Raw genomic sequence first — 27,184 nt, forward strand, 5'->3', positions numbered from 1 at the left:
GTGTGTTTTGGGTCATTGTCCTCCTGGAAGACCTATGACCTCTGAGGGAGACCCAGCTTTCTCACACTGGGCCCTACATTATGCTGCAAAATTTGTTGGTAGTCTTCAGACTTCATAATGCCATGTACACGGTCAAGCAATTTAGTGCCAGAGGTAGCAAAGCAACCCCAAAACATCAGGGAACCTCCACCATGTTTGACTGTGGGGACCGTGTTCTTTTCTTTGAAGGCCTCGTTTTTTTTTCCTGTAATTTCTATGTTGATGCCTTTTCCCAAAAAATCTCTACTTTTGTCTCATCTGACCAGAGAACATTCTTCCAAAACGTTTTTGGCTTTCTCAGGTAAGTTTTGGCAAACTCCGGCCTGCCTGGCTTTTTTATGTCTCTGTGTCAGAAGTAGGGTCTTCCTGGGTATCCTACCATGGAGTCCCTTTTCATTCAGATGCCGACGACATTCAGACACTGTTGTACCCTCGGACTGCAGGACAGTTTGAACTTGTTTGGATGTTAGTCGGGGTTCTTTATCCACCATCCACACAATCTTTCGTTGAAATCTCTCGTCAATTTTTCTTTTCCGTCCACATCTAGGGAGGTTAGCCACAGTGCCATGGGCTTTACACTTATTGATGACACTGCGCATGGTAGACACAGGAACATTCAAGTCTTTGAAGATGGACTTCTAGCCTTGAGATTGCCCATGCTTTCTCACAATTTTGCTTCTCGAGTCCTCGGACAGTTCTCAGGTTATTTCTCCTTGCTCGATGTGGTACACACATGGACACATGACAGAGGTTGAGTCAACTGTAATCTATTTTAACTGGCTGTAAGTGTGATTTAGATATTGCCACCACCTGTTATGTGGCACAGGTAAGTAACAGGTGCCGTTAATTACAGTATTTTTTGGACTATAAGTCGCACCCGAGTATAAGTCGCACCAGCCATAAAATGCCCAACGAAGAGGAAAAAAACAAATATAAGTCGCACGGGAGTATAAGTTGCATATTTGGGGGAAATTTACTTGATAAAAATCAACATATATAAAAGATATGTCACCTTGAAAGGCAATTTAAAATAAAAATACCATAGAAAACAACATGCTGTATAATAATGTTACATGATGCATGAACAACGAAATGCGAACGTGGCCGGTATGTTATCGTAACATAGCTATTAAGAGTTATTCAGATAACTATAGCATAACGAACATGCTAACAAATTTACCAAACCATCAGTGTCACTCCAAAACACCAAAATAACATGTGAAATGATATAATAATGTGTTAATAATTTCACACATAAATGGCTCCAGAGTATAAGTCGCACCCCCAGCCAAATTATGAAAAAAAACTGCTACTTATAGTCTGAAAAATACGGTACACAAATTACAGAAGCATCACATGATTTTTCAAAGGGTGCCAATACTTTTGTCTGGACTATTTCTGGCCAGCACTGTATTCTCATTTTTCATGATGTATAATTATTTTAATTAGGGTTGTTCCGATCATGTTTTTTTACTCCCGATCTGATCCCGATCGTTTTAGTTTGAGTATCTGCCGATCCCGATATTTCCCGATCCGATTGCTTTTTTTTGCTCCCGATTCAATTCCAATCATTCCCGATAATTTTTCCCGATCATATACATTTTGGCAAGGCATTAAGAAAAAGATGAATAAAACTCGGACGAATATATACATTCAGCATACAGTACATAAGTACTGTATTTGTTTATTATGCCAATAAATCTTCAAGATTACCATTACAGATGGAGCGCGACTGCGTGAGTGGGTCGTGCAGCGCATGCATTAATTGCGTTAAATATTTTCACGTGATACATTTATAAAAAAGCTAATTACCGCCGTTATTGGGATAAATTTGATAACCCTACCTTAAGCCTAAACTAAAGACTCTGGATAAGTGTAACATATTATGTCTGTAACGTTAAATACAATTAGAAAACGATTTAATTAAAAAATATATATATATTAAAAAAAGGCATGGCCGATATTTTTATGCCGATTCCGATACTTTGAAAAAGACGTGATCGGACCCGATCGATCGGCACATCTCTAATTGTAATATTAACAAACCAGCTTTTTTTTTTTTGTAAATGTAAAAATGTTTACTCTACTAATGGTTTACTCTCATTTAAAATAACTTAAATGAACTGTTAATTATTCAGATGAACAATGTTAAGTAAATAGATTTGAGATGTACCAATCCACACTCTTTTACTTCTCATCCGATCCCTGAATCGATCTGTTGATATGATACAATTAAGATGCAGGATCTCGTTTTTCTCCAGTATTCTTAAAGACCTCAAAAAAATCTACGAGACAACAATTTCCCCAAATATATCTAGGCAATTTTGTGTTCCATTCAAATTAACACTTGCTAGTGTTGCTGCATTTGTGTTGTCGAGTTCCTTTTAGTTAACGTCAGGTGCGTCCTTGCGCAGTCATGCCGTCCTTGGACAGCTTGTTTGATATCGGTTGGTTCTTATCTTGTGCTATACTCTTGACGGAAAAACTTGTCACAAGGTTAGGTGGGAGCTACTGCTTTTCTTTTCCTTTCATGAATGGATTAAACACATTGGATGTTGGTAAAGAATAGCACTGGACAGTGGACATTGGAGTCCATTTCTATTGTTTTAGAAGAGTAGGCATCTCTAAATACCTCTAAACATGTGCGAGTCCTCCCCGCTCTCAACACTTAGACAAAATGGTGGTTTAGTCTCTTGTTGTTGTGTTTAGTCTTGTAAAAAGATCTCCACAGCACTAGGCTGCAGGTGACCACTCGGTTATACTTATGCTATGGATAAGCAGCACTCAACATAAGACGGTGTGTGGTTTTGTGTGAAGATATTTGACTGTACATATATCAGAAAATATGGTATAAAAAGAGAAAAACCATGTATATCAAGATGAATGAATGGAGTCTTGTTTTATCCTAGGAGTTTTTTTTTTTTTTTTTAAATATTCAAATTTAGGACAAAAGGCCTTTTCACACCGCATCATCAACCAGCCCATTCATTGTGTATATGCCACATTGCACAGAGTGTGTCCTTCCCCCGTGGCTAGAGTGTCTGAATTGAAAAAATGTTCAATTTGGGCGGCAGGGTGCTCACGCGCTTTGACAACACCTCCGTGCTTCCAATAGGAGAGACAGTGACAGTGGCATAGCAGTGAAAACAGTTTGAAATGATGGCAGAATTATGCATTGAAAACAGCATAGAGTAAAATTGTCATACAGCCCTGTAGGCACCACAAAAACATGTGCAGTGTGTAAGCACTTTAATTTCACTATATTAAGTCAGTGCATCCTCATGAGCCCTTTGTATCTTTGCAACAGCCTCTTTTATACAGATAGGTCACATCAGAGCTGCAAAAGAAAGCCCATCATTAAGAGGAATTACACATTTTACACAGAACTCTGCAAAGAATGAATGTCTGCACCTGTGTGCGACTTTACACAGAGAGCGGGTGTCGCTGACAGCATGACGTCACCCTTACATGTCTGGTAGGAAGTATTCAGTACACGTCAGGCCGCCATGTTGCTTTTAAATTCAACAATGGCTGGAGAACTGATTGTCAAGGTACTTGTTCTTAGCAGTTAATATATACTGCTGTACTTCATAGTCAACATTTGATATTTATTTGAGAAGCAATGATGTATATGAAAACTGACTGATGAGGGATTGGTAGTGAAGTTTCCACATCACATGCTAGATTGCTAACCTGCCAGTTTTTATTCTTTGTTCTCATGTTTACCACCACAAAAATTGTAATGACTTGTGCACTGCCCCGAACACCCCAACACACACACACACACACACAAAATTCACTGCCCCCTCTCTGTCATTTCCTTGCAACAGCTCCCATGACCCTATTTGGCCAACAAAGGGCCTATCAGTGTTCTGCCTTTTCCGCCTGCTGTAGCTCCATATTTGGCTGGCAGAGGGCGCTCTTACCACAATTTCCACAGTTAGCAGGGCATTAAAGCAGTTGCACTGTGACGCTTATTTAGGCACTCCAGTGGAGGAGGCAACTAGGGGTGAGGGTCGCCTGTGGCCAGGGTGCTTGGTAATTGCTCACATCCCGTGTTTGATGCGCACTTTACTCCCATGCTCACTTTATGTAAAACTAACTTAATTTTAGTAGATTTGTGTAAAGATTGTGCATGTATGCTCATTCTCGTGCTTGTGGGACGGAAAGAGGAAATGCTGATGATATACTTTTTTTTTTTATTTTTTTTTTTAACCGTTATCTTGAAGGGTGCTTGACTTCCCCACACTTCCTGTTGAAACAGCATCTGATGTTTGTACAGTGCTGCACTTGTAATATAGTGATCCGAACACACACAAAAAAACACGTCTCCACCCTATTCTTAGTTTCCCCATGATATAATTTTTTTGATTCGTCTGTTTTCTGTATGACTCTAGATGTCTATATTCACCCCTATATTTGTGCCATTGGTCTATTTCCGTTTTGATTAAATTTCCCTACATAACTCTGTCAGCGTGTCTTCTTGCTCTATTTTGTCTCAACAGCTTTCTCTCTTGTTCTGTCCCTCACGAGACACTTCACAATCTGCTGGAATCTGTTGGAAACAAGACAGAGGCATGGACCCAGACATCTAGAGTGGAGGAAGTAATTAGAGATTTGATAGCCAGCAGTTACAATCATTTAATATCCATCCATCTTCTTTACGTTTTATCCGAGTTCTGTTTGTAGAGGTAACAGCTTCAGCATGGAATCCATGGACTTTCCTCTCCCTAGAGACTTTATGGACTTCCTAAAGGGGGATCCTGAGGTGTTTAATCGTGACAGCCTCCACAACACATAAAAAGGGAGGTTTCCATTAGGCATCCTAACTACATAGATGGGGCTACAGCTATCGAATAGTTTAGTAATCGAGTATTCTACTGAAAATTCCACTGATTAATCGGATAAAACTTTTTTTTTTTTTGGTAAAAAGCAATTGTAAATACAGTTATGTGAAAAAATTAGGACACCCTATGGAAGCCTGTGTGTTTTCTAACATATTTGGTCATATGGATATTTGATATAAATTTTAACAATCTTGAGAGATTCAAGTAATAGAACTAAACAATTAAAACAGAAAAAAGATTTTTTAGATAACTTTCTGTAAAATGTAATTTCAAATACATGCAATTTCTGTTAAGGAATAAATTAGGACACTCCCACATTCAATCTCACTTAAAATGGCTAAAGTCACGCACAGGGCTATCACATCAGGTGCACATGATTAGAACATCATTACCAAGTGTTGTGAAGGAGGCTTGCCTTATTAAAACCTCACATTTAGTTTGGTGTGCCCCTGACTGTTGAAGTGAGAGAAAACACCATGGTATGATCAAAGGAGCTCTCTGAGGCCTTCAGAAATAAGATTGTAGATGCCTATGAGTCTGGTAAGGGATTTCACAAGATCTGAAATCATTCCATTGTCTGGAAAATAGTCTACAAGTGGAGGACATTCGAAACAACTGCGAACATGCCAGGGTCTGGCTGTCCAAGCAAGTTCACCCTGAGAGCAGGCCGCAAGATGATAAAAAAAAAGTCTCCAAAACCCTAAAATGTCATCATGGGACCGAAAGCAGGCTCTTGCTACTGTTGATGTGAAAGTGCATGCCTCTACAATCAGAAAGAGACTTCACACGTTTAACCTTCATGGGAGGTGTGCAAGGAGGAAACCTTTGTTCTCCAAGAAGACCATGAAGGCCAGGCTGAAGTTTGCCAGAGTGAATGTAGACAAAGACCAGGACTTCTGGAATAATGTTCTTTGGACAGATGAATCTAAAATGTTATTATTTGGACACCAGAACAGAGGACATGTTTGGCGTAAACCCAATACAGCATTCTAGGAAAAGAACCTCATGCCAACTGTGAAGCATGGAGGTGGACGTGTCATGGTTTGGGGATGCTTTGCTGCAGCAGGACCTGGCCAGCTCACCATCATAGAATCCACCATGAATTCTATCGTGTATCAGAGGGTGCTTGGGGAACATGTAAGATCATCTGTGAAAAAATTAAAGCTGAAGCGAAACTGGACCCTGTAACATGACAACGACCAAAACATACCAGTAAATCCACCAAGGACTGGCTCACAGCTAACAGTAATTTGTGTTGAGGAGTGGGGCAAAGACTGGTAGATTGCTTCAAAAAGCATCTCTCTGAAGTTATTTCAGCCAAATGGGGTAACACTAGCTATTAGGTGGTAGGGTGTCCTAACGTTTTCCTCAATTAGAATATGCATTATTGTTGATATAATTGGTTTAATGAGTAAATCAATGATAAGTGTTGTTGTTTACCTGCAATTATATCACTTTTTTTCCCCAGAGATAAAGAAAAACAAGACGTTGATATGTGAGCATTTCTCAATAAAGAACTGAATATTTAATGGGGTGTCCTACTTTTACATGAAAGTGTTCGCCTTGGTGTCCAGCTTGAAATGCTCCCACAGTTTTGACATTTTCTTTTTCTTGTTGCCTTTCTATTCGCTTTCACCAGCTTCTTCGTCGTTACTTTAATATTAATGCATGGTCCTCCGCGACCCTCGTGTGGAAAAGCGGCACGGAAAATGAATGAATGAATGAATGAATGAATGATATCAAATATATCTGCCGCCTCTGTCTTCTTCCTGTACGTAGGTGACACGTTGTGCCGCATGAAAAGTAGTCTGCGCAAAACGTCATGCTTAGAGCTGGCGAAATGTAACGATTCCTTGAGGCAGAGAAATGTCCTCGATCAATTTTTAACATCGAGTTACTCGAATTATTTGAGTTAACATTTCAGCTCTAGTGCAACGGCTTTACTGTAATACACTCCCAGATGATCGAGCTTCTGACCCTTTCTCTATTTTTTATATAACCTGTGGAAGATGGCTTTTTTCGGCTGCTTTTTTAACTTTCAGTCAGGACCCATAGATCTTTTGTTTAATTATATTTATATCAAGTGTATTTTGTTTTTGAAAATTAATCTTTTGATATTGATCATTAAAAGTTACATTAAGTGCATTCAAGTCTTAAGCACATTTCTCCATCCTTTCGTCAATCGGAAGTTCACATTCAATTCTAATGTCTTTGCCCATATAGACACACATCTGTTTTTATTTTCATGCCATGTGAACAGACAAATTCCGATTTTTTTTCCGTATCTGACGACACTGCAGTATAAACGACCTGTATGGCATCTACAAGTAAAATAGGTCACCACTGTTTGACAAAACAAACGGCTGACACGAACAAGCAATGGAATACAGTGCAAAGAATGGACCTTTTCCCTCTATATGTCGCACACATATGAGACTGAACGTGAACACGGTGAATGTTTACTCCACACAGGAAGGGCCAAGATGAGATTTGAACTCAGATATTTTTTCGCTGTGAGAAAAGAAAAAACAAAAAACTAAAATGCCATTTATTCCTAAAATTATTTATAAACTTAACTGTAAACAGATCAATCGGAGTCAACGTCGCTGTGTCTGGTGTAATATATTTATAATGTGTGTGTAATAGATTTATTAATATGATGACTAATGATGCCATCCCTGCAGGGTTTCCTGATTGGTGCACGACCAGCAAATGCATGTGAGCCTATCGAGCCCCCGCCCAGGGACAACTTGACGGGTGTCTTCATTGTCCTCATCAAACGCTTTGAATGCAACTTTGATATTAAGGTACTCCCTTTGGTGTTGCATGTATGTAGTATGTGTCGCTTGTAAATATGGTGTTACCTAAAAGTGCATGTGACACGAAAAAGCATGTTATACACGTGGTATTTTATGGTCCTGAATGAAATGGACCGCTTGGATGTGTGTGGAAGCGATCGCTATATTCATTTTTTTTTTTTTAATCCTGCGCCATAAAAATGAGTGACTTCCGGCAACAGTCTTGAGTTGAGAAAGAGGGCGCTGTGACGTGTACGGAGAAAGGAGTCCTCTTCATTATACAGCCGTACTGTTGTATGAGAAGGTCTAAGTATTTTTCGCATCACGCCAGCCAAACGGCTGCAGAAAAATCTTACTGTAGGAGGGAGAGGTGTGTGCGCCTTTTGGGGGTTTCAAAAGTTTCCCATTCACCGGTGGATATTGGCTAAAACAAGCCCTTCTACTGTGGGACCATGGGACTTACGAGGAAGTGAGTAAACCTCGTGTAAATACTGGGATCATTTTAATATGTAGGTGGCTTGCATTTTGTGACATGCTCCTTGTCCCCTCGGCCGACGACCGGCGGCTTGTCGCACATCCCTCCGCCGGGAGAGCACTACTAGTATACTCTGCTTATTTCCCTCTTCATTCAAGTGCCCGGTGTTCTGTCAAATTTTCCAACCGATCAGAAATTGTAACTTTGAGTTAAAAATAGCCGTGAATACAGCGATTACAAAGTAAACAGTACAAACTTTCTTTAAATAAAGGACTACTTACGTTTGATCATGTATTGGCATGTCATTGTCATTGATTGGCAGCGGTCATTGTCCAGCTGCTTCCCCGGCGAGCTCCCTTGTCCATTGTAGCTAGGAACTAGCTGTGAATTGCTCTCCGCCGGGCGGTTTGCCGATCGGCAAAGGCAATCGACAACCCAGTCGTCATGTGAAATTATCCGTTCTGAATAATTCCCCCTCAGCGGGCTGACTGGTCCTTTTCAAGCCATTCATTTAGCTATTGGGGAAAAATAGTTGGATAAAAAGAATATCCCGTAAAAATGTTGAGTAGAGAGAGTGAAACAATGACATTTTGCGGCTGTCTTCATCGTGTTTTCCTCGTTGTGAATAATTCCCCCTCAATGGGCTGCACACTAAATCAGAGGAAATAGTGACTCAGCTGACGTCATCCACCTGTTGGGGACGCTAGAGCCCTATAATGGTAGGCGTTGCTAACCAGCAGATTAAAAGACTAATTTCTCGTCATCTGCGCTTTGCTAAATTGTTGTATATAGTCGAATCCTCTCAAAATATGATTATAATTGACATAATAATCCTATTTAAGACTTTTTTTCTTGTGTCGTACGCACTTTAACAAACAAGTGCCCCATCTTATTAGGTTTTGGAATTACAAATATTCCCTTTTTTTGAGTTTTTTTTTTCACCCTTTTGCGTTGCATTTCTAGGCCCTTACACATCTAATAGAAATGAATACTACGATACACAGTCATTGGATTTAAAAGTGTGTATTTCATTATATTCTCAATTATGTTTTATCTTTGTAAAGGATTCGGTGTTGGTTTTTCTATATTTGAAACATTTTTTTTCGTTTTTATAGGGTCTTGATTGCATTAAAAACTTTAAAGTACAAGTAAATTGGGTAACACTTTACAATAAGGGTCCCTTAATTAACATTAGTTAATGCATTTTTAGACAATAACTCATGTTTAAGTAACATGACAATAATTCATTCAATCCCTGATCTAACATTTATTAATATATTAATTAACATAAGTTAATTAATTAGTTAATGCATTTTAAGACAATAACTAATGTTTAAGTTACATTACAATAATTCATAAAATCCCTTATTTAACATTGAGTAATATATTAATTAACATTAGTTAACGCATTAGTTAATGCATAACCAGACAGTAACTAATAGATTGGTAAAATTAAAACAATAAGGGTCCAAAAAGCATTCAGTAATGGTTATTAAAGGTTAAAGGGGGGGGGACTTGAGCATTTATAATTTCTTAGTTAACCCTTTAAGGTCTGGGCCTATTTTGTCTGATTTTGCATGCCTTTGAAGTTGCCTTTATATTTCAAAGAAAGAATTGTTTACGATGGCCTGGTTTGGTCCCTTTTTTTGTGACACCTTGAACTTCATGTCCAAACTGTTGTTTCCGTCACTGACCAATTATAAATCATCATTTTGGGCCCAAAAAGACCAAAAATTCCACAATCGTTTTGTCAAAATTTTTAATTTTGATGTCCAATTGACAACCAAACATGCGTAACGAACCGTTTTGAAACTGTAATATTTATTCAACATGTTAGGATGAACATTCAACCAAAAAATTTTAGAATAAATAGTCTTATATTTGACAATTCAACATAAACAACAGGTATAGCATAGGCGTTTTTTGCCTTTATATATGCTCTAGTCAAAACAGGTTATATACAGCAGACCGAACAGTGAAAAAATATATACCATCTAACACAAAAAGTGTTTAGAGGCCATCTCTTTATGAGTTTAGGTATTGCGGCCCATCACCTGATGAAAACTATGTACACACAATCAAGCTTCTTGAACACACATTTATATACACAAATTGAGAAGACTGATTGTGGGAAAAAATGTATATATATATATATATATATATATATATATATATATAACATTGGGGGGAAAAAAAGTATTTCCAAAAATATTTACAATAAACAAGTTAAATTTTTTTCAGGCATGCCACTCCGAAAAGCAGTTTCGTCCTGGAATTCGAAACAGGGCGACATCACACAACCCACACTTCCATGGGGTGTTGGTCCTCTTTCCACCCTTCCATTTTCATTTCACTTTACTTTCATTGTCACTATAAATGTACATGAAAAAAAGTCAGTATTTATGAAAATAATAAAGTATAAAATAAAAATATATAAAGCAATAAATAATATTGGAAATCTATATGTATGACAATAGAAAGAATACCATAGCTGAATATGTGCTACATCCCTAATCTTCATATAGAAAGAAGATCACCACAATTATAAATTCCTGCCTTGGATACACACAGTTCACGTACGACTTTGATCTGATATGCACAGTTTATTATTATATACACAAACACACACTTATATTGCATCAAAATTAACTTTGTCTTGCAATATCAAAAGAAATTTTCAAAAGAAACTTTTTCCAGCCTAAAAAAAAAAAGTGAGTTTGCTTACCTCTGCTCGTCGATGGCGTCACCCACGTGTTCAAATACGTCACTATCTTCACTCGAGGACTCTTCCGAAGAAGACGATGATGACGAATTTGGACCATCCTCTTCCTCAAGTTGATCAAATAGCACAATTGCTTGCGCTAAATTTAGTTTTCCGTTCATTCTCAAAGTCACACAAAAGTCGCTGCTCAATCCAAACGGCCGTCGGCTCGCCACCTCGCTGCTTCAGAACACTCCTCCCTCTCGTTCGGTGGAACCTCGCATGGCAGTTATATTTATTTAAAAAACGCATTTAGTGCGTCCACTGTGACTTCGAAAGGGTTCGCTTGATTTGTGGTTTTTTCATGGCGCTTCCGTTTTGAAAAAGGACAAGAAATGATGGAAATATAGACACAAACAAATGATCCATGCAGCGTTTTAATGTTTTTTTGAGAGGACAATAAAACTATAAAACTTAAATGACAATATCTCACGTTTTAATTGGTCGATTGACTTCAAATAATAACGAGAGTAAACCGCAACTTCCGCACTTTAAAACGAGACCAACCAACGGCATGTGGGTGACGTATTTAAAACGTGAGGGCGCTTCAAAGACGACGTGCGCTGAGGACGCGCCGGCGCGTCCTTCGACTCTCAAGGGTTAAGGGACACATGTGCTACACTTTACAATAAGAGTTCAAAAACATTCAGTAATGGTTAATTAAGGTTAAGTAATTGTTATGAGGTACGATCACATGAAATGATACCATACTTAAGGTTAGGTTATAATATATAATATATATAATACATTACTTAACATTAATTCACGTATACATTAGTGCATTAATAAATGGTTATTAATGTACTGTATACCGGTACTAGTAAGTGATATTTTAAAATGAGAAACATTGCTCTGTGAGTCCTTGGGTGCTGCTAACCTAGCCCTAAGTATGGTATTATTTCATGTGAACGTACCTCATAAGTATTACTTAACCTTAGTTAACCATTCTTGAATGTTTTCTGGATGGTTATTGTAAAGTGTAGCACATTTGTCCCTTAACTAAGAAATTATAAATGCTTAAGTTAACAAACCCTAACCCTATATAGGCCTATATATATTTTTAATTTTACCAAACCATTTGTTACTGTCTGGTTATGTATTAACTAATGCATTAACTAATGTATTAACTCATGTTAATTAATAAATTAATAAATGTGAGATAAGGAATTATATTAATTATTGTAATGTTACTTAAACATTAGTTATTGGCAAAAATGCATCAACTAATGTTAATTAAGGGACTCTTATTGTAAAGTGTTTCCGTAAACTGAGTTAAATGCTTGGTTACGGAACTAATTAAACTTGTAGTTAGCACTGCACAATGCATCTCCTACTATCTTTTTTTGTATGAAACATTTTTAACTCGCACAATAGCATACCACTGGCTCCTGAATAATCATTAATAGAATTGTAGAAATGCATTGTTTTAATACCAAATGCAGAAACGCTTTGTTTTAAGTTTAAACAAACAAAACCTTCAACAGTCATGTTGTTCTGCTTGTTGTTTAAAGTTTAACTTCTCTGAAACAACAGCACGAAAACAGGAAGTGGCTATATCTCTTAACCCAGCATACTCCATAAGTGCGTGTAACTATGGTATCTTGAGGACTCGATTGATGCAAAACTAACACATGCACCCACTTACGTATGCAGGGTTAACCACAGTGACGGTAAAATGACTAGACTGAATTTGCATTACATCTAATTTGAATGCAGTGAAACCTACAGAAACTATTAGAGGGACGAGCAAAGACTGCTATCGTGTTGGAGTTCTCCACTCTTCAATTGCACTTTCTCTCTTGGATGGGCTTCATCCACCCTCTAGGCCATTCATTCATACGCAGACTTTATATTTTACACTTGGTTACAAACATCTGTCTTACAGTAAAGCCTGTTTGCCCATTTTACTCTTTCTTCCTTTTTGACTGAAGCAACCTTATAAGGTCTTACTGCAGTATAGCCTCCAACACACACATGCACACGCACACTTTTTGTTGTCTTTTGCATGTGAGGACATTTACTCAAGGCCTGGCAACTCTCCCCCCAGACTAGTCATTAACACACGCATGTGCGTGCACGCACACACATTTGAAAGTCAGGGATTAGCTCAAATGTCCTCACATTCCTAAAATATTTCCAAAACCAAGAGGCACCTGAAACAGGCTGGAATTTAGTAAAATTCCACTTTACAAATCAGATTTGCACAGACACACAGGAAAAGTCTTGATCGTTGTTACAGTGTCTCTAAGATACATTCAACCATTTGTTGTAACATATGCCCTTAAAGATGGTGTGGATTTATGCTGAGGCGGAGTACAATGTGTGATCGTCTTTTTAATGCTAGCTTTTTTTCATTAACTACACTTTGTTGGGTGTTGGTGCAAGTAAAAGCCTCTCTCCAAATAGACACTGTTCTACATGTTGAATTGGGTGATTCAAAGCCCCCTGCCCAATATTTTGTTGAGGGTTCTGTTACTGCTGTAGTTCCATTTGCCTAGGAGGTAATTTGGCTTCTTTTGATGTCTTTGAGCTTTACTTGTAGCTCATTTTTCATAGGAAATATGTATGAGTATAGTCATCGTCATGGATATGTTGCCGTGCTTTTCGTTGTTGCTTGTTACTTAAAGCAACACTTGGTAACTTTTCAACCTTCATAAAATATTTTTTATAACATTTGTGATAATATGTTGACTGAAAACTAGTTGAATGACAAAAAACTAGAATTTGCTGACTGCTTTACGGCATATGTCACTTCCTCCTTTCCCCAATCATTATAAAGACGGAAGTCGATGCGACTGCTTTCGTGCGTATTCTGCAAAGATGGCAGAACGACAAGAGACAAAAAGCTTTGTCTGAGGAGGAAAAAAAAGGCAGGCTACCGGGTTATACAGAATAAACATTGGCCCGGCTTTCACTCGTCAGCGCTGAGTTCTAGTGGGGTGGCGGGGTTAGCCACAGTGTTGCTAACCGTCATATGTTATTGTTTAGCCACAACTGGATTCATTATCCTATTACTATTCATCCTTCACACAGCCGCTGGAAACAGAAATGTTGTTTAATCCATCTGCAGGCGACCGGGAGATTTATTTTTGATTGATTGATGATTTTACGACACTGCGGGAAATGCAGCGCTGGTCCTCATGGGAAACGCTTGCCTAGTACACCAGACTCACCGCTGTTCCAGCTATTGAGTCTGGCCACCATTCAGCGGATACAATTTCCAGGGCGGAGCAAGCCACAGCAAACAGACAGTGGAGTGGACCAATCAGCGACGGGCAGACGTGACGTTAGTAAAACGACGAGGGCAGGATGAGGGACTTGCGCGCGGAAGTAAACATACGAGGAGAGCGGAGTTTATTCAACATGGCTAGCGCGAGACTGACTGTTGTCAATGACTCGTGTAGATGTGTTTTGGGTAATTTAAAACTGATATTACCGTGGATTGGAACATATTCTCGGCTCTCCTGTTCACCATCTGTGTTGTTGTGGAGACGACTTCCGACGCACAAGAGTGACGTTGCTCGTTAAGAATACGTCACGCAAATAAATGAATCTGATTTGTCAAATGATTTTGTACCTGCTCGAGAGGCCGTTAATGGGCTGGTTCCCAGACTTTTCTCTCAGTGTTTGAAAAATACAGGGAGAACAGTCTGGCCACGCCAGGCAAGGGAAACGCAGCCTTCCTTAAGGCAAAAAAATACTACTTCTGTCCATCGGTGTCGCTAAAATTGACCAAAATTTAAAAGCTATGAAGTGTTTCTTTAAATCGCCTATCGATCCCCCCGCCCTTTTTTTTTTTTTTTTTACACTAATGAAATGATTGAATCTTGTCAACCAGTATTAAAAAAAAAACAATTATCAAGACTCACACAGATCCATAACTATTGAAATGGTGCAATAAGAATAATTTTTGTAATTGTTTGCCTCTGCATCCCTGAAACCAATGATGTAATCAAAAGCAAGGATTCCGGCAGTAGGCATACAACTCAATGGACAACAGCAGTCGAGACTCATTTACTTTAGGTTATTCATATGGTTGCGGGGCGATCCCTGCAATTGAACCGTTCCGCTTTGGAGGACGGAATCAAAAATTTGCATTTTTGCCTTCCGTTTTTGCCGCCACCGTGAAAAGGACAAGCCATTCTGCAACACAATCGTCTTGGTGTTGCAGCGTCACCATATAAACTTAATACACTTTCTCAAAATGGCGTACCACACGCATGCTATTTTTAGACCGTGACGTTGCATCGTAAAGCGGAAGTAAAATAGAAGTGGAACATTATAGAGCCGCCCTCACATAGAAGCAACGTAAATTCTGCTACCTTTCTCCGGTAATCTTTAAAAAACAAACATGCTGATCACAAATTGCTTTTTTGGAACTTGTAGAAACGACTCTAGACATTACGACATATGAAGGATGTTTTCTTCGTATGTTTCCCGAAACTAAAAACTCGGAGGAGAAAATGTGAAGACTGAATCAACTTGCGCGGACTTTTAACGCCAGCTCGGCAGTAAACATTTATGCGGTAAACATTTTGTTGGGTTGGCATTGTCTTTCAGAGGACAAATATGTACGCCAGTTTGATATTTTTAATTTATTTTTTTGGCGTGACGTGCCGTGCTGCTTCTGTCTGACAATGAATGACCTGAAAAGAATAAAAATGGTACCTGAATCTGACTGCCACTGTTACATTTTCTGTTGTTAAAAAAACTAGTTGGGGGGAAGTGTAAATGAGTTCTAGAATTAAGATTTGTTAAGAATGAAAAAATTAAAAGTGTTCGTTGGCTGTCACTGAGTAGCATTTGCGATCGCTACACAAAACTAACTAAATTACCCCCAAGAGCGGTCAGAGACGTAGGACAACCAGAGGACATAATATACTGTATAAGAAAGACAGGGCTGGTGTTAAAGGATAGCTTGTTGAAACAGGAGAATGTCATTGTCAGTCGCGTCGATAAAAAAAGCTAAGGCTATGCTTAGGTCGGCTCGTTTTTTTTCGTCTTTTTCAGCCTTCGACACTCAAGCCATCTCTTTAACTGAACATTTTTATGTTCTTCCACATCTTTGCCAGTGAATTTGGCACCAGGGACATCATTTTCGGAGTGAATTGGTAGGTTTAGCTCTGTAAACATCTCCTTCGTACACGATTTCCATTCATTTCCTATTAGGGACAAACGGTGGCTTGTCCCCACTTAGCAACAGTAGCTAATGTGATGAATATTAATGAGCGGAAGTGACGTGTTGCTTGCGGTACGCCATTGGCTTCACCTGTTTAGAGTATGTAGGTCATGGATCAATTAGCCTACCAAACAAAATTTGCGTTCCAGTAACTAGTGCTAAAGGTATTCAAATTTGGAAACAACAAGGGTACCTAAATTTATGCACCTGGTTACTTTTGTTGAAATAAATTTTACACACTTTCTGTAACTCCTATAAAATCAAATATTACTGTTTGTCTGCTATGTGATATGTTTAAGTGAAATTGTTGAACCATGCAGCAATTGATTTATAAAGAAAAATCTTGAAAACTATCAGGTGTATCCAAACTTTTTCATACCATTGTAGGCTATCTATATTTTGTCCCTGGTGTGTGTTTTTGTATGCATGTATCTGCATTCAACACCTTGTTGTCAGATAGCTTCCCCCATATACAGTACATTAGCTGTTAAATCCAATAAGTCAACACTAATGGATCCGTTGCTGTAAATGGATGCAGTGTGAGCACTATTGTGCACATGTGCTTTGAGACAGAAGAGGTCGATTGTCATAAGAAAATGTTTGAGATAGGAGAAAAGAGGTTAATTAAGAGAAGGGGTGTCACTCTAGCTATTTTATGTGTCTGTGTGGGTGTGGGTGCCATTGTGTGTGTGTGTGGTGTTGGAAAGAGAGAGGGATGGAATTCCTCCCAATTCCTTTTTAGAAAAGAAATCTCCAGAGAAAAGAGTTACGCTTCCTGTATACTGGGAATTTTTTGTATGTATTTAGGAGAGGCGGGGCAGTGCATGGCATCAGTGACCTCTTATGAAGGAGAGGGGGGGGTTGAAGAGGAAACCGTATACCCCATTGCTCTCCTTTTCATAGGCCCCTATCTTCCTTCCTTTATTGTCAGATTCTTTTCAGAATGACTGTCTCCCTGCATGTTTGTTCATGTCTATACACATTGAGACATAATGTTAAGTTACGCAACATGAACAGCTGAGGCCATAAGTTTTACACCAGGTTTGCTGGCCTTGGATGGTCCAGATTTGAACATTTTGCCTCTCTTGCAATCAAAGTCAGCAAATGCCTGATTGTTTGGTAATCTCATCCTGAGTACCATATTTTCCGCACTATAAAGTGCACCAGAGTATAAGATTCACCTTAAATGAATGGCCTATTTTAAAACTGCGCACCACATTATAAGGCGCAGTAGTAGTAATAGTAGTGGTTGGGGTTGCATTATACATCCACTAGATGGTGCTGCGCTAAAGGGCATCTCATGCCACGATTAATCAGTATTGATCCAAATATAAGGCGCATCGGATTATAAGGCACACTGTCTGCTTTTGAGAAAATTGAAGGCTTTTAGGGGCGCCTTATAGTGCGGAAAAGACAGTAAGTGTGTGTTATAAGTGAATGGTTGAACTCATTCACTGCAAGTGGCTATGATAGATGTCCAATCCATTTGGACTGATCATTCAGTGGAAAACCAAATAGTTGTGTTTAGTCTTTGTATAGTGTTTCCCAAAAGGTAATCAAAACAATAAAAATAACAAGCATAGAAATTTGTAATTTAATGACCAAACAAGCAAAGATTTACTTTTTTTTTTGTTCTACTTTTTTGTATTTTCTGTTTGTTGTGATTGCTGCCTGACACAGGTCAGTTTTAGTACTGCATATGTGTGAGAACTAATACCTGAAACTTAAAAAAACAACTTTCTTTTCATTCATTTAAAAAAAATCAGTATATGGTCTCCACTTTGATGATCACTTTAGCTCCAACCTTCTGGAAAGGACATTGGTCATGAGAAATTAGACTCTCAAAGAATGTTTTGGTTCTCATATCATCATTCAATGTTCTTCTGTTCTGTCTATTTTGAATTAGCTTACTCCCATGGCTTAGAATCAACCTCACGTGTGGTCTCAGGAGGAGGGGTGTCCCGATCACATAGTTTTGCACCTGATTTTGAGAATCTGCTGATACCAAGTCCCGATCTGATACCGAAATTTTTTTTGTTTTTTTTCCCCAACAAAAGTTCCAAACAGGTTACTGTCCCAAAGTGCCGCCTTCATAATGTGAATTATTTTTAAACAAGAATAACGTAGAAAAATGCTTGTCTTTATCAAATGCTTCATTGAGTGAGTCCACTCACATCCATTCAGGCTTTGATGCTCACGCTGCTGAGAACAGCTTCTCACTTACACATAAAGTTGCCACAACACACTTATGCAAATTTAACGATTTTTGACACATTTATGCCTTTGATCGTAGAGCTACCAAGCTTCTCTGGCAAGATCAAAGCTACAAACCTGTCAATCATCGTTAACTTTAAGTACCAAACGCAAGCTGGATAGTTTGGCCGTACTGCTTAGAAGGAGGGAGGGTGAGAGGCTGTGGCACTGTACGAGCATGAAGCAGTAAAACATAAATATATTTTTTAAAATTAAAAACCTGATCCTTTTCACCCAATTCCGATCCTCTGAAACATGGTGCGATCGGGCTGAATTTCCGATCACGTGATCTGATCGGGACATCCCTACTCAGGATCAGTGTTGTTTTTGTCAACGATGAGGATAACGAAAAGATTTCGTCAAAGAACACTTTTTTTTCATTACGACGACGAGACTTTAATGAGCTAAAACATGTTTTGGGAGACTAAAACATAACAATATGAATGCCAGTTTTCGTTTGACGAGACGAGAACGTGACAAAAATGCGCAATAGTTTCCGTCACATGTTCACAATGTGTGACATTTTATGTGTAGTTAGCCTGTATCATAGCAGTGCCTCTGTCTGTCACTCATGTGACGTGCTCCCTAAAATTTTAAGTTAGGGGCCACTGTTCTTCTCCTAGTAAAAAATCCGGAGCCCCAACTACACAGCTGGCTAAAGTATTGGCACCCCTGCAATTCTGTCAGATAATGCTCAATTTGTCCCAGAAAATTATTGCAATTAAAAATACTTTGGTCGTAATATTTTAATCTATTTTGCTTGCAATGAAAAAACAAAAAAGAGAATAGGAAAAAAAATACACCATTATCGTTTTAAACAAAAACTCCCAAAACGGGCTCTTACAAAAATATTGGCACCCTTTGAAAAATCATGTGATACTTCTCTAATTTGTGTAATAGCACCTGTTACTTACCTGTGGCACATAATAGCCGGTGGCAATAACTAAAACACACTTGCAGCCAGTTAAAATGGATTAAAGTTGACCCAACCTCTGTCATGTGTCCTTGTGTGTACCACATTAAGCATTGAGGAAAGAAAGAAGACCAAAGAACTGTCTGAGGACTTGAGAAGCAAAATTGTGAGGAAGCATGGGCAATCTCAAGGCTGCAAGTCCATCTCCAAGGACCTGAATGTTCCTGTGTCTACCGTGCGCAGTGTGATCAATAAGTGTGCACAGTGTGATCAATAAGTGTTTAGCCCATGGCACTGTGGCTAACCTCCCTCGATGTGGACGGAAAAGAAAAATTGACGAGAGATTTCAACGAAAGGTTGTGCAGATGGTGGATAAAGAACCTCGACTAACATCCAAACAAGTTCAAGCTGACCTTTAGTCCGAGGGTAAACAGTACTATCCGTCGGCGTCTGAATGAAAAGGGACTCTATGGTAGGATACCCAGAAAGACTCCACATCTGACCCAGAGACATAAAATAGCCAGGCTGGAGTTTGCCAAAACTTACCCGAGAAAGCCAAAAACATTTTGGAAGAATGTTCTCTGGTCAGATTAGACAAAAGTAGAGCTTTTTGGGAAAAGGCATCAACATAGTTTACTGGGGAAAAAAACGAGGCCTTCAGAGAAAAGAACACGGTCCCCACAGTCAAACATGTCGGAGGTTCCCTGATGTTTTGGGATTGCTTTGCTACCTCTGGCACTGGACTGCTTGACCGTGTGCATGGCATTATGAAGTCTGAAGACTACCAACAAATTTTGCAGCATAATGTAGGGCCCAGTGTGAGAAAGCTGGGTCTCAATCAGAGGTCATGGATCTTCCAGCAGGACAATGACCCAAAACACACTTAAAAAAGCACTAGGAAATGGTTTGAGAGAAAGCAGTGGAGACTTCTAATGTGGCCAGAAATGAGTCCAGACCTGAATCCCATCGAACACCTGTGTAGAGATCCGAAAATGTCAGTTTGGAGAAGGCACCCTTCAATTCTCAGAGACTTGGAGCAGTTGGCCAAAGAAGAATGGTCTAAAATTTCAGCAGAGCATTGTAAGAAACTCATTGATGGATACCGGAAGCGGTTGTTTGCAGTTATTTCGTCTAAAGGTTGTGCTACCAAGTATTAGGCTGAGGGTGCCAATACTTTTGTCCGCCAATTTTTGGAGTTTTGTGTAAAATGATAATGATTTAATTATTTTTTTTTTCCATTCTCTATTGTGTTTTTTCATTGCAAGCAAAATAAATGAAGATATTACTACCAAAGCATTTGTAATTGCAATCATTTTCTGGGAGAAATTGAGCACTATCTGACAGAATTGCAGGGGTGCCAATACTTATGGCCAGCGGTGTAGCTGCAGTGTCCTTACTTGTGAACGAACCTTTTTGTGAATCTTACAGGTAAGTATAGTTATTAGTTATTATTATTAGCACTAGCACTGGCTAGTTTCAACTCTGTTATTGTTATGCAGTGAGCTTAACAGTGTGGTCTCCAATTAAGTTAGTTATTATATGGCCAATATTGTGTGAGTGAAAAGGTTAAGAGATTACAGTTTTATTACTCCATATATTTTTTACCAATATTTTATATTTTTACTAGGGCTGTCAAACGATTAAAATTTTTAATCGAGTTAATTACAGCTTAAAAATTAATTAATCGTAATTAATCGCAATTAATAGCAATTCAAACCATCTATAAATTATGCCATATTTTTCTGTAAATTATGTATATATTCTGTAAAATAAATTGTTGGAATGGAAAGATAAGACACAAGATGGATATATACAGTGGGGAGAACAAGTATTTGATACACTGCCAATGGGAAAACCCATTGGCAGTGTATCAAATACTTGTTCTCCCCACTGTACATTCAACATACGGTACATAAGGATTGTAGTGGGCATTTCCCTCTAATGTCATTTAAATCTGTCTATGCTGTCCTCACTCCGAAGCGTCTACTTTGTCCAAAGCTAGACAGCTAGTGAACGACGCCTTAATAATCAGACTTCTCCGTTTTTCATCTGATTTATTAATAAAATAGCCTCAAACCATTGTCCTCTTTAGACCGTCGTAAAACTCCAACAAAAAAAAGTACACAAGCATTGCATTAGCAACAACGTTAGCTTAGCACGCTATACAGGTTCACAAAACATAAACAAAAAGCGTCTCATACAAAAAATAGAACATTTCGCTTACTAACATAATATGTACATTCTTTACAACATCATACTTACGGACAAATCTTGTCCAAGGGTCATATAAGCACAACATTACAACGTAGGCGTCAGCCCGAGACGTCGTGCAGCCATATTGAACTGGCAAGAAAAAAAATAAACCATGTCGCAAAGCGACCACAAGAGTTCGCTGTTAGACAGCACAAAAAGCCTGCTGTAAAACTTACCAAAAGGCAGAATACTGTCTGAGTGGGACATGTGCGTTAATTGCGTTAAATATTTTAACGTGATTAATTTAAAAAATTAATTGCCGCGCGTTAACGCGATAATTTTGACAGCCCTAATTTTTACCAATCTCCTCTCTTCCATCCACACCTACCCTTAAAGGAGCAGCATTCAAACTGTAATGAACTAATCATACATCTCTGTACATTGTTCTTTGTTGTGAAAAACTGAGGGATTATCCAAGTGATTTCTACCAATGGCAGGTTTCAACATGACAATCTCTCCACTGAAATGGTGTCTGCAGGGCAACAAAAAAGTACTTCTGCAAATCTTTGCTTTGGGAGTGGCAGTGTAACTTCCTCTTCAGTATTTTTTTTTTTTTTTATCGGTTGATCAAACATTTCTGAAAGACTTTGGTGATGAAGGTGTGGCCTACAAGGGTAATTTTTCAGCACAAGTCTAATCTGTTAGTGAGTCAAAACCGTACAGTATATGACTGCTTCTAGCAACCTAATCATTTTTTAGGAAGGCAAAGTCTGTTTGTACTGCACTGACCTCGCAGCCCCAGAGCGAAGACAATAACAAACAAATAGAGACCTAACTTTAATTGAATTGATGATCTAGCTTCCTGCACGCGCCCATGTAGTCTTATGACTTAGTATGACTACGACTGACTGAATGTATGACTCGTGAATGTGTGTCAATGCTGATTCTCCACATTGTTGACTTGTCTTGCAATGTGTTGCGACAATAAACAGTCTGTTCCCCAGAGTCATGGGTACTGTGTTTCCATAAATATCAATTTCCACTGCATTTATTTTATGCGAGTACACCTTAAAAGATCTTCAAAACAAGCTCCTTGGTATAAATTCACATTACACGGCATAACTGAGCATTAATAGAATAATTATAAATGATTTTTGTATCACTGCATTCTTATTACATGTTTTTGAGGCTAAAATCTGAATTTCTGTGCATTAGTAAAAGTATAATCAAGCCATCCTTTACGTATACTAGTCAAAATGTGTACAGCATGTAGTCGTTTGGAGTCAGGCATGTCAAATGTTGTGCACATTTATTTTGCAGAGTCCAACCAAAGAACTGATTATGATATATATCATGCCAAATCTGATAAGAGAATTATCTCTTTGGACAAATAATATGATTATGGATCCAATCCACCCCCTACAGACATGTGTGAAAGAATAGGAATTGCCTGGCTCATTAAAATGTGTTACAGCTCTGTGGTTACACTGCAAACAAAACCATCATTTCACACAATAAAATAAATTTGCAGCTGTGCAAGATTATTGGTGTACTGGACTCCTCCCTTCAGTTTGCGGGTTTATTGAACCCTTTATCTAATCAGTCGTCTGGACCTTGGAGCTGAAAACCTTAGTGAAATTCCTGTGAAACTGAAGGAGAGGGCGGAGAAGGGGGATTGGATGGTTAGGAGGAAGACAAAGGGATGACAGTGAGGGAGGTAGGAACGGAATAAGGTTTGGAGGGTGGTAACAACAGAGAAGAGGGCTGGTAGAATTGAGAGAGGGGAAAAAAGATGAGATCTCATTCAAGCCACAAATAATTGATAGCCATTAAACATGCTTTTTTTTAACCATGAAAAATGAAACCAAACTCACACTGATCTGGATAACATAAAATAAATTAAAGTGTTGCACCTATGTAGTTTTTTGTAACCAAAACAATGCAAATTGGTACATACAATGTGAATAATACACAGGACTGGAGCATACTATAGACCAGGGGTCGGGAACCTATGGCACGCTAGCCAGGTATGGCTCTTTTGACGGCTGCATCTGGCTCGCAGACAGATCTTCAATTATTAAAAAAAAAAGTTTCGTCATGTAATGGGAAGGGCGCTAGGACCTCGGGGGAAACCTGGCGGGCGTAAGAGCCACAGGGGAACCGTTAAAAAGAGCAACCAGTAAGGGGCCCTCACATTTTTCTTATATGCAAGCCAGTGATCAGGCGACATTTGGGTCGGGAAACTACAGACACTTCAGGTGCGGCTGTGGAGGACGTTCGAAGTCTGATGATGCGTGTGGCAGTCGGTTGAAATAATCGCGATGGATCTGTAACGTGGTGCAGACAGGGATTAAATGCTTCAGTCTGTTGTTACACATTTAATTTTGCTTTATTTTCATTTTTCTTATACAGCTGAAACAAGAAAAAAAAACGTCCGTCTCGCATTGCTGCACGCAGACGGCTCATTTCTTATTCGCTCTAAAATGCGGATTCTTATACTGGACTGTCTCAGAAAATTAGAATACACAATATTCTAATTTTTTGAGACAGTCCTGTGTATATATACAGGACTGTCTCAGGAAATTAGAATACACAATATTCTAATTTCCTGAGACAGTCAGGAAATTAGAATATTGTGTATTCTAATTTCCTGAGACAGTCCTGTATATATACACAGGACTGTCTCAAAAAATTAGAATATTGTGTATTCTAATTTCCTGAGACAGTCCAGTATAATTATATGAATAAACAAATACATGTTTTTGTGACAAAACATTTAACTTCTGCATTTTAGACACTACTAGCATTCACTCATCGTCCGCTCGCAATTACGAACATATCTGCAGTTACACATAAACATACTGTAATAGCCCCGAATGTGGAAATAGGAAGGAGAGGAGTCGGTGATTAATTTATTGTGGCAACCATAGAAATAATAAAATAACAGCGGCATCCGCAACATGCTAACTCCGCTCTCACGCCGTACACTCTCTCTTCCTTGCTTCCCGCTACGGCACTACTCTGCCGTCTGATGGCCTCTTCAAGGGCCCATAAATAGTTACGGACATTACAATACTTAACGATTAACATATTTCTGAACTATATTAACCCTCAGCACACATCACATCCTAAAATAAAGCAATCCGCTAATATACACAGTCAAATTGTACTCTTTTTCTCACCTCAAACTTGAAAAAAATACTAGTTTACAACGTCCATCTCACATTACTGCCAAGACGGCTGATTTCTTATTTTCTCTAAAATGCGAACATTTATTGCCCATGCACGCCACTTAGCGAACGCCTCCCCCCTGCTGGTTTAAAACCGTAAGTACAAGAGTATCTGTGGATTAAAATAACTATTTAAATATTATTTAATAATTATTATTTAATTTAATTAATATTATTTATATAAGTTATTAAAAAGAATTCAGAGACTTATTCTACTTTAAAAGTGTTGAAATTACATAAAATGCACATATTTCTTGTATTTTTAGTTTTAAATATATTGTATGGCTCTCACAGAATTACATTTAAAAATATGTGGTGTTCATGGCTCTCTCAGCCAAAAAGGTTCCCGACCCCATGCTTTGAATGAAGAAACATAGAATGGCAGTGGAAGAAGGTTAAGAGGAAAGGTCAGATACTCTGGCATAAGAAACCGTTAAATGAGGCAACCTGCTTTAGCTTCTGTACTATATCAGAGAATAGGGAAAGAGTTTGTGTTGAGAGAGGAGCAATCTGCGGTTATCATTGGCACATAAACGCACACACTTAGGGTGCTGATGTAGCAATGATGGATGAAGCCATCCGTGGTTTATTTCTACATATGTTGCTTTAGAAGACCAGAAAGGGAGCTAATCTGTGCAAGCAAAACTCTTTTTTCCTCTTATTCCATACACTTGTCTCTTAGTTGGCAACTCTTTTTTTTTTTTTTATGTTTATTTTTCAATATATATTATCACATGCATACCTTAGTAATTAATCATTTTAGTTTCCAATAAGGTGTTACATGATAAATTTTTTTTTTGCAATGAACAGCACAAGGAATGGCGCTGCTGCCCCAGAGACCTGACTAATTGTACTATGTTTGTAAAATTGCAAAAATAATTATCATGTTATCAATTGGATTAGATAGGTTGGACAAAATAATGGAAACACCTAAACAATCAACAAAAACTAATTTAATATGATGCAGTCCGCCTTTTGCGGCAATTACAGCCTCATTTCTCCAAGGTATTGATTCATACAACTTGTGAATTGTTTCTAAAGAAATTTTAAGCCATTCTTCAGTTACGCTCCAACTCTTTTCGAGACAATGGCGGTGGACATCAACATCTCAATTGAATCTCTAAAACTGACCTTGAATGCTCAATAATGTTGAAGTCTGGGATTGTGCCGGCCATACGAGATGTTCAACTTCATCAGAATGTTCCTTAACGCCATTCTTCAACAATTATGTACAATGATTATGATGCCAAAATGTTAGGCGTTTCCATTATTTTGCCCCAACCCTGCAGATTTTTTTTGTTAATATTTTGAATGATTTAAGTCTAATTTTACTGAAACAAATAACAAGACCGCTGTGACTTAAAATGAGCAAAAATGCTCCAATTTAAGGCCATTGTAGAGCAAAGTTGAGAAGGGGGGGTCAAGATTTTACGCGTGACTTTTTTTTTTTTTTTTTTTAATCCATGTCCAGATTCCAACTTACTGTAATTACTTTCTTAACCAGTCCGCTAACGCCTACTTTCTTAACTCATTTGCTCCCAAAAACGTATAAATACGTTCTATTTTTAAATGCTTCATTGTCCCAAAAACGTATTTATACGTCTTTTGCGTTTTTTTTTTTACAAGAAGCATCTATAGCTTCCGATCTATCTGACAAACAAAGCTTAGAACGCATTTTAAAGCAATAAAACTGGCCACTTAAGGGGCAGTAGCACATTTTGTAAGACCCACAACTAGGCCTGTCGCGATAACAAATTTTAGTGTGCGATAATTATTCTCATAAATTATTGCGATATGCGATATTATTGCGCCCCCCAATTTTTTTTAACAAATTTACATTAACACAGTGCGAATACAGTATATATTAATAGATCAAGTACACCCATTTAAACACGATAAATATTTACTCTTAAATTCAAATATACTGTGTTAAGGCCCAAGTACACCGCATGCGTGATCGTTGCGTTTCCGGTCCGACTCCGGTAAAAAATAGCGCCGGAGTCGATCCGTTCCCATTATATCCTATTGTTCAACGTATACCGGCCGCGTCAGTGCTCCGGCTTGACTGTGAACCACCTCCGGCATGCCGCATGCCCGCCGGATGGTATAGGCTATTTTCTATTTTTGCCTGACACGCATCCGGCAAAATGGGCGGAGCTGGGCCTGGACGTAACAACCCAGGTGCCTAATCACGCTTTAAACACGAGCGAAGATGGATGATGAGCGCTTCATCATGGAGGTGGAAACCCACAAAATCATTTATGATGCAGCGGATCGTTACTATAAGGACACCATTAAAAGCGAAACTGCAAAGTGTCCTATTATGTGTGTTTTTCTGGCAATGATATCAAACACGACGTGCTAAGCAAAAAAAAAAAAAAAAAAAAAAAAACGTATCTGGAAGTGGTTCCACTGCAGAAATTCTCGTGCCCCCGCGCACAATCAATCTCGGTTTGTATACAGAGTCGAGGGGGAAAAGTACGAAAGAGAAAAAAG

The 27,184-nt window shown here is 38.6% G+C and overlaps 1 protein-coding gene across 1 annotated transcript in view; it reads left to right on the forward strand.

Moving 5' to 3' along the window:
* rnf13 (ring finger protein 13) overlaps positions 1 to 27,184 on the forward strand; it is an 83,868-nt gene that overhangs the window by 9,279 nt on the left and 47,405 nt on the right. Inside the window, exon 4 of the mRNA XM_057840267.1 lies at positions 7,571 to 7,693. Within this exon, the coding sequence (XP_057696250.1) occupies positions 7,571 to 7,693 (123 nt within the window). The remainder of the gene's footprint in view (positions 1 to 7,570; positions 7,694 to 27,184) is intronic.

This window comes from Corythoichthys intestinalis, chromosome 7 (assembly GCF_030265065.1).
Source record: "Corythoichthys intestinalis isolate RoL2023-P3 chromosome 7, ASM3026506v1, whole genome shotgun sequence".
In the NCBI taxonomy this organism is placed as follows: Eukaryota; Metazoa; Chordata; class Actinopteri; order Syngnathiformes; family Syngnathidae; genus Corythoichthys; species Corythoichthys intestinalis.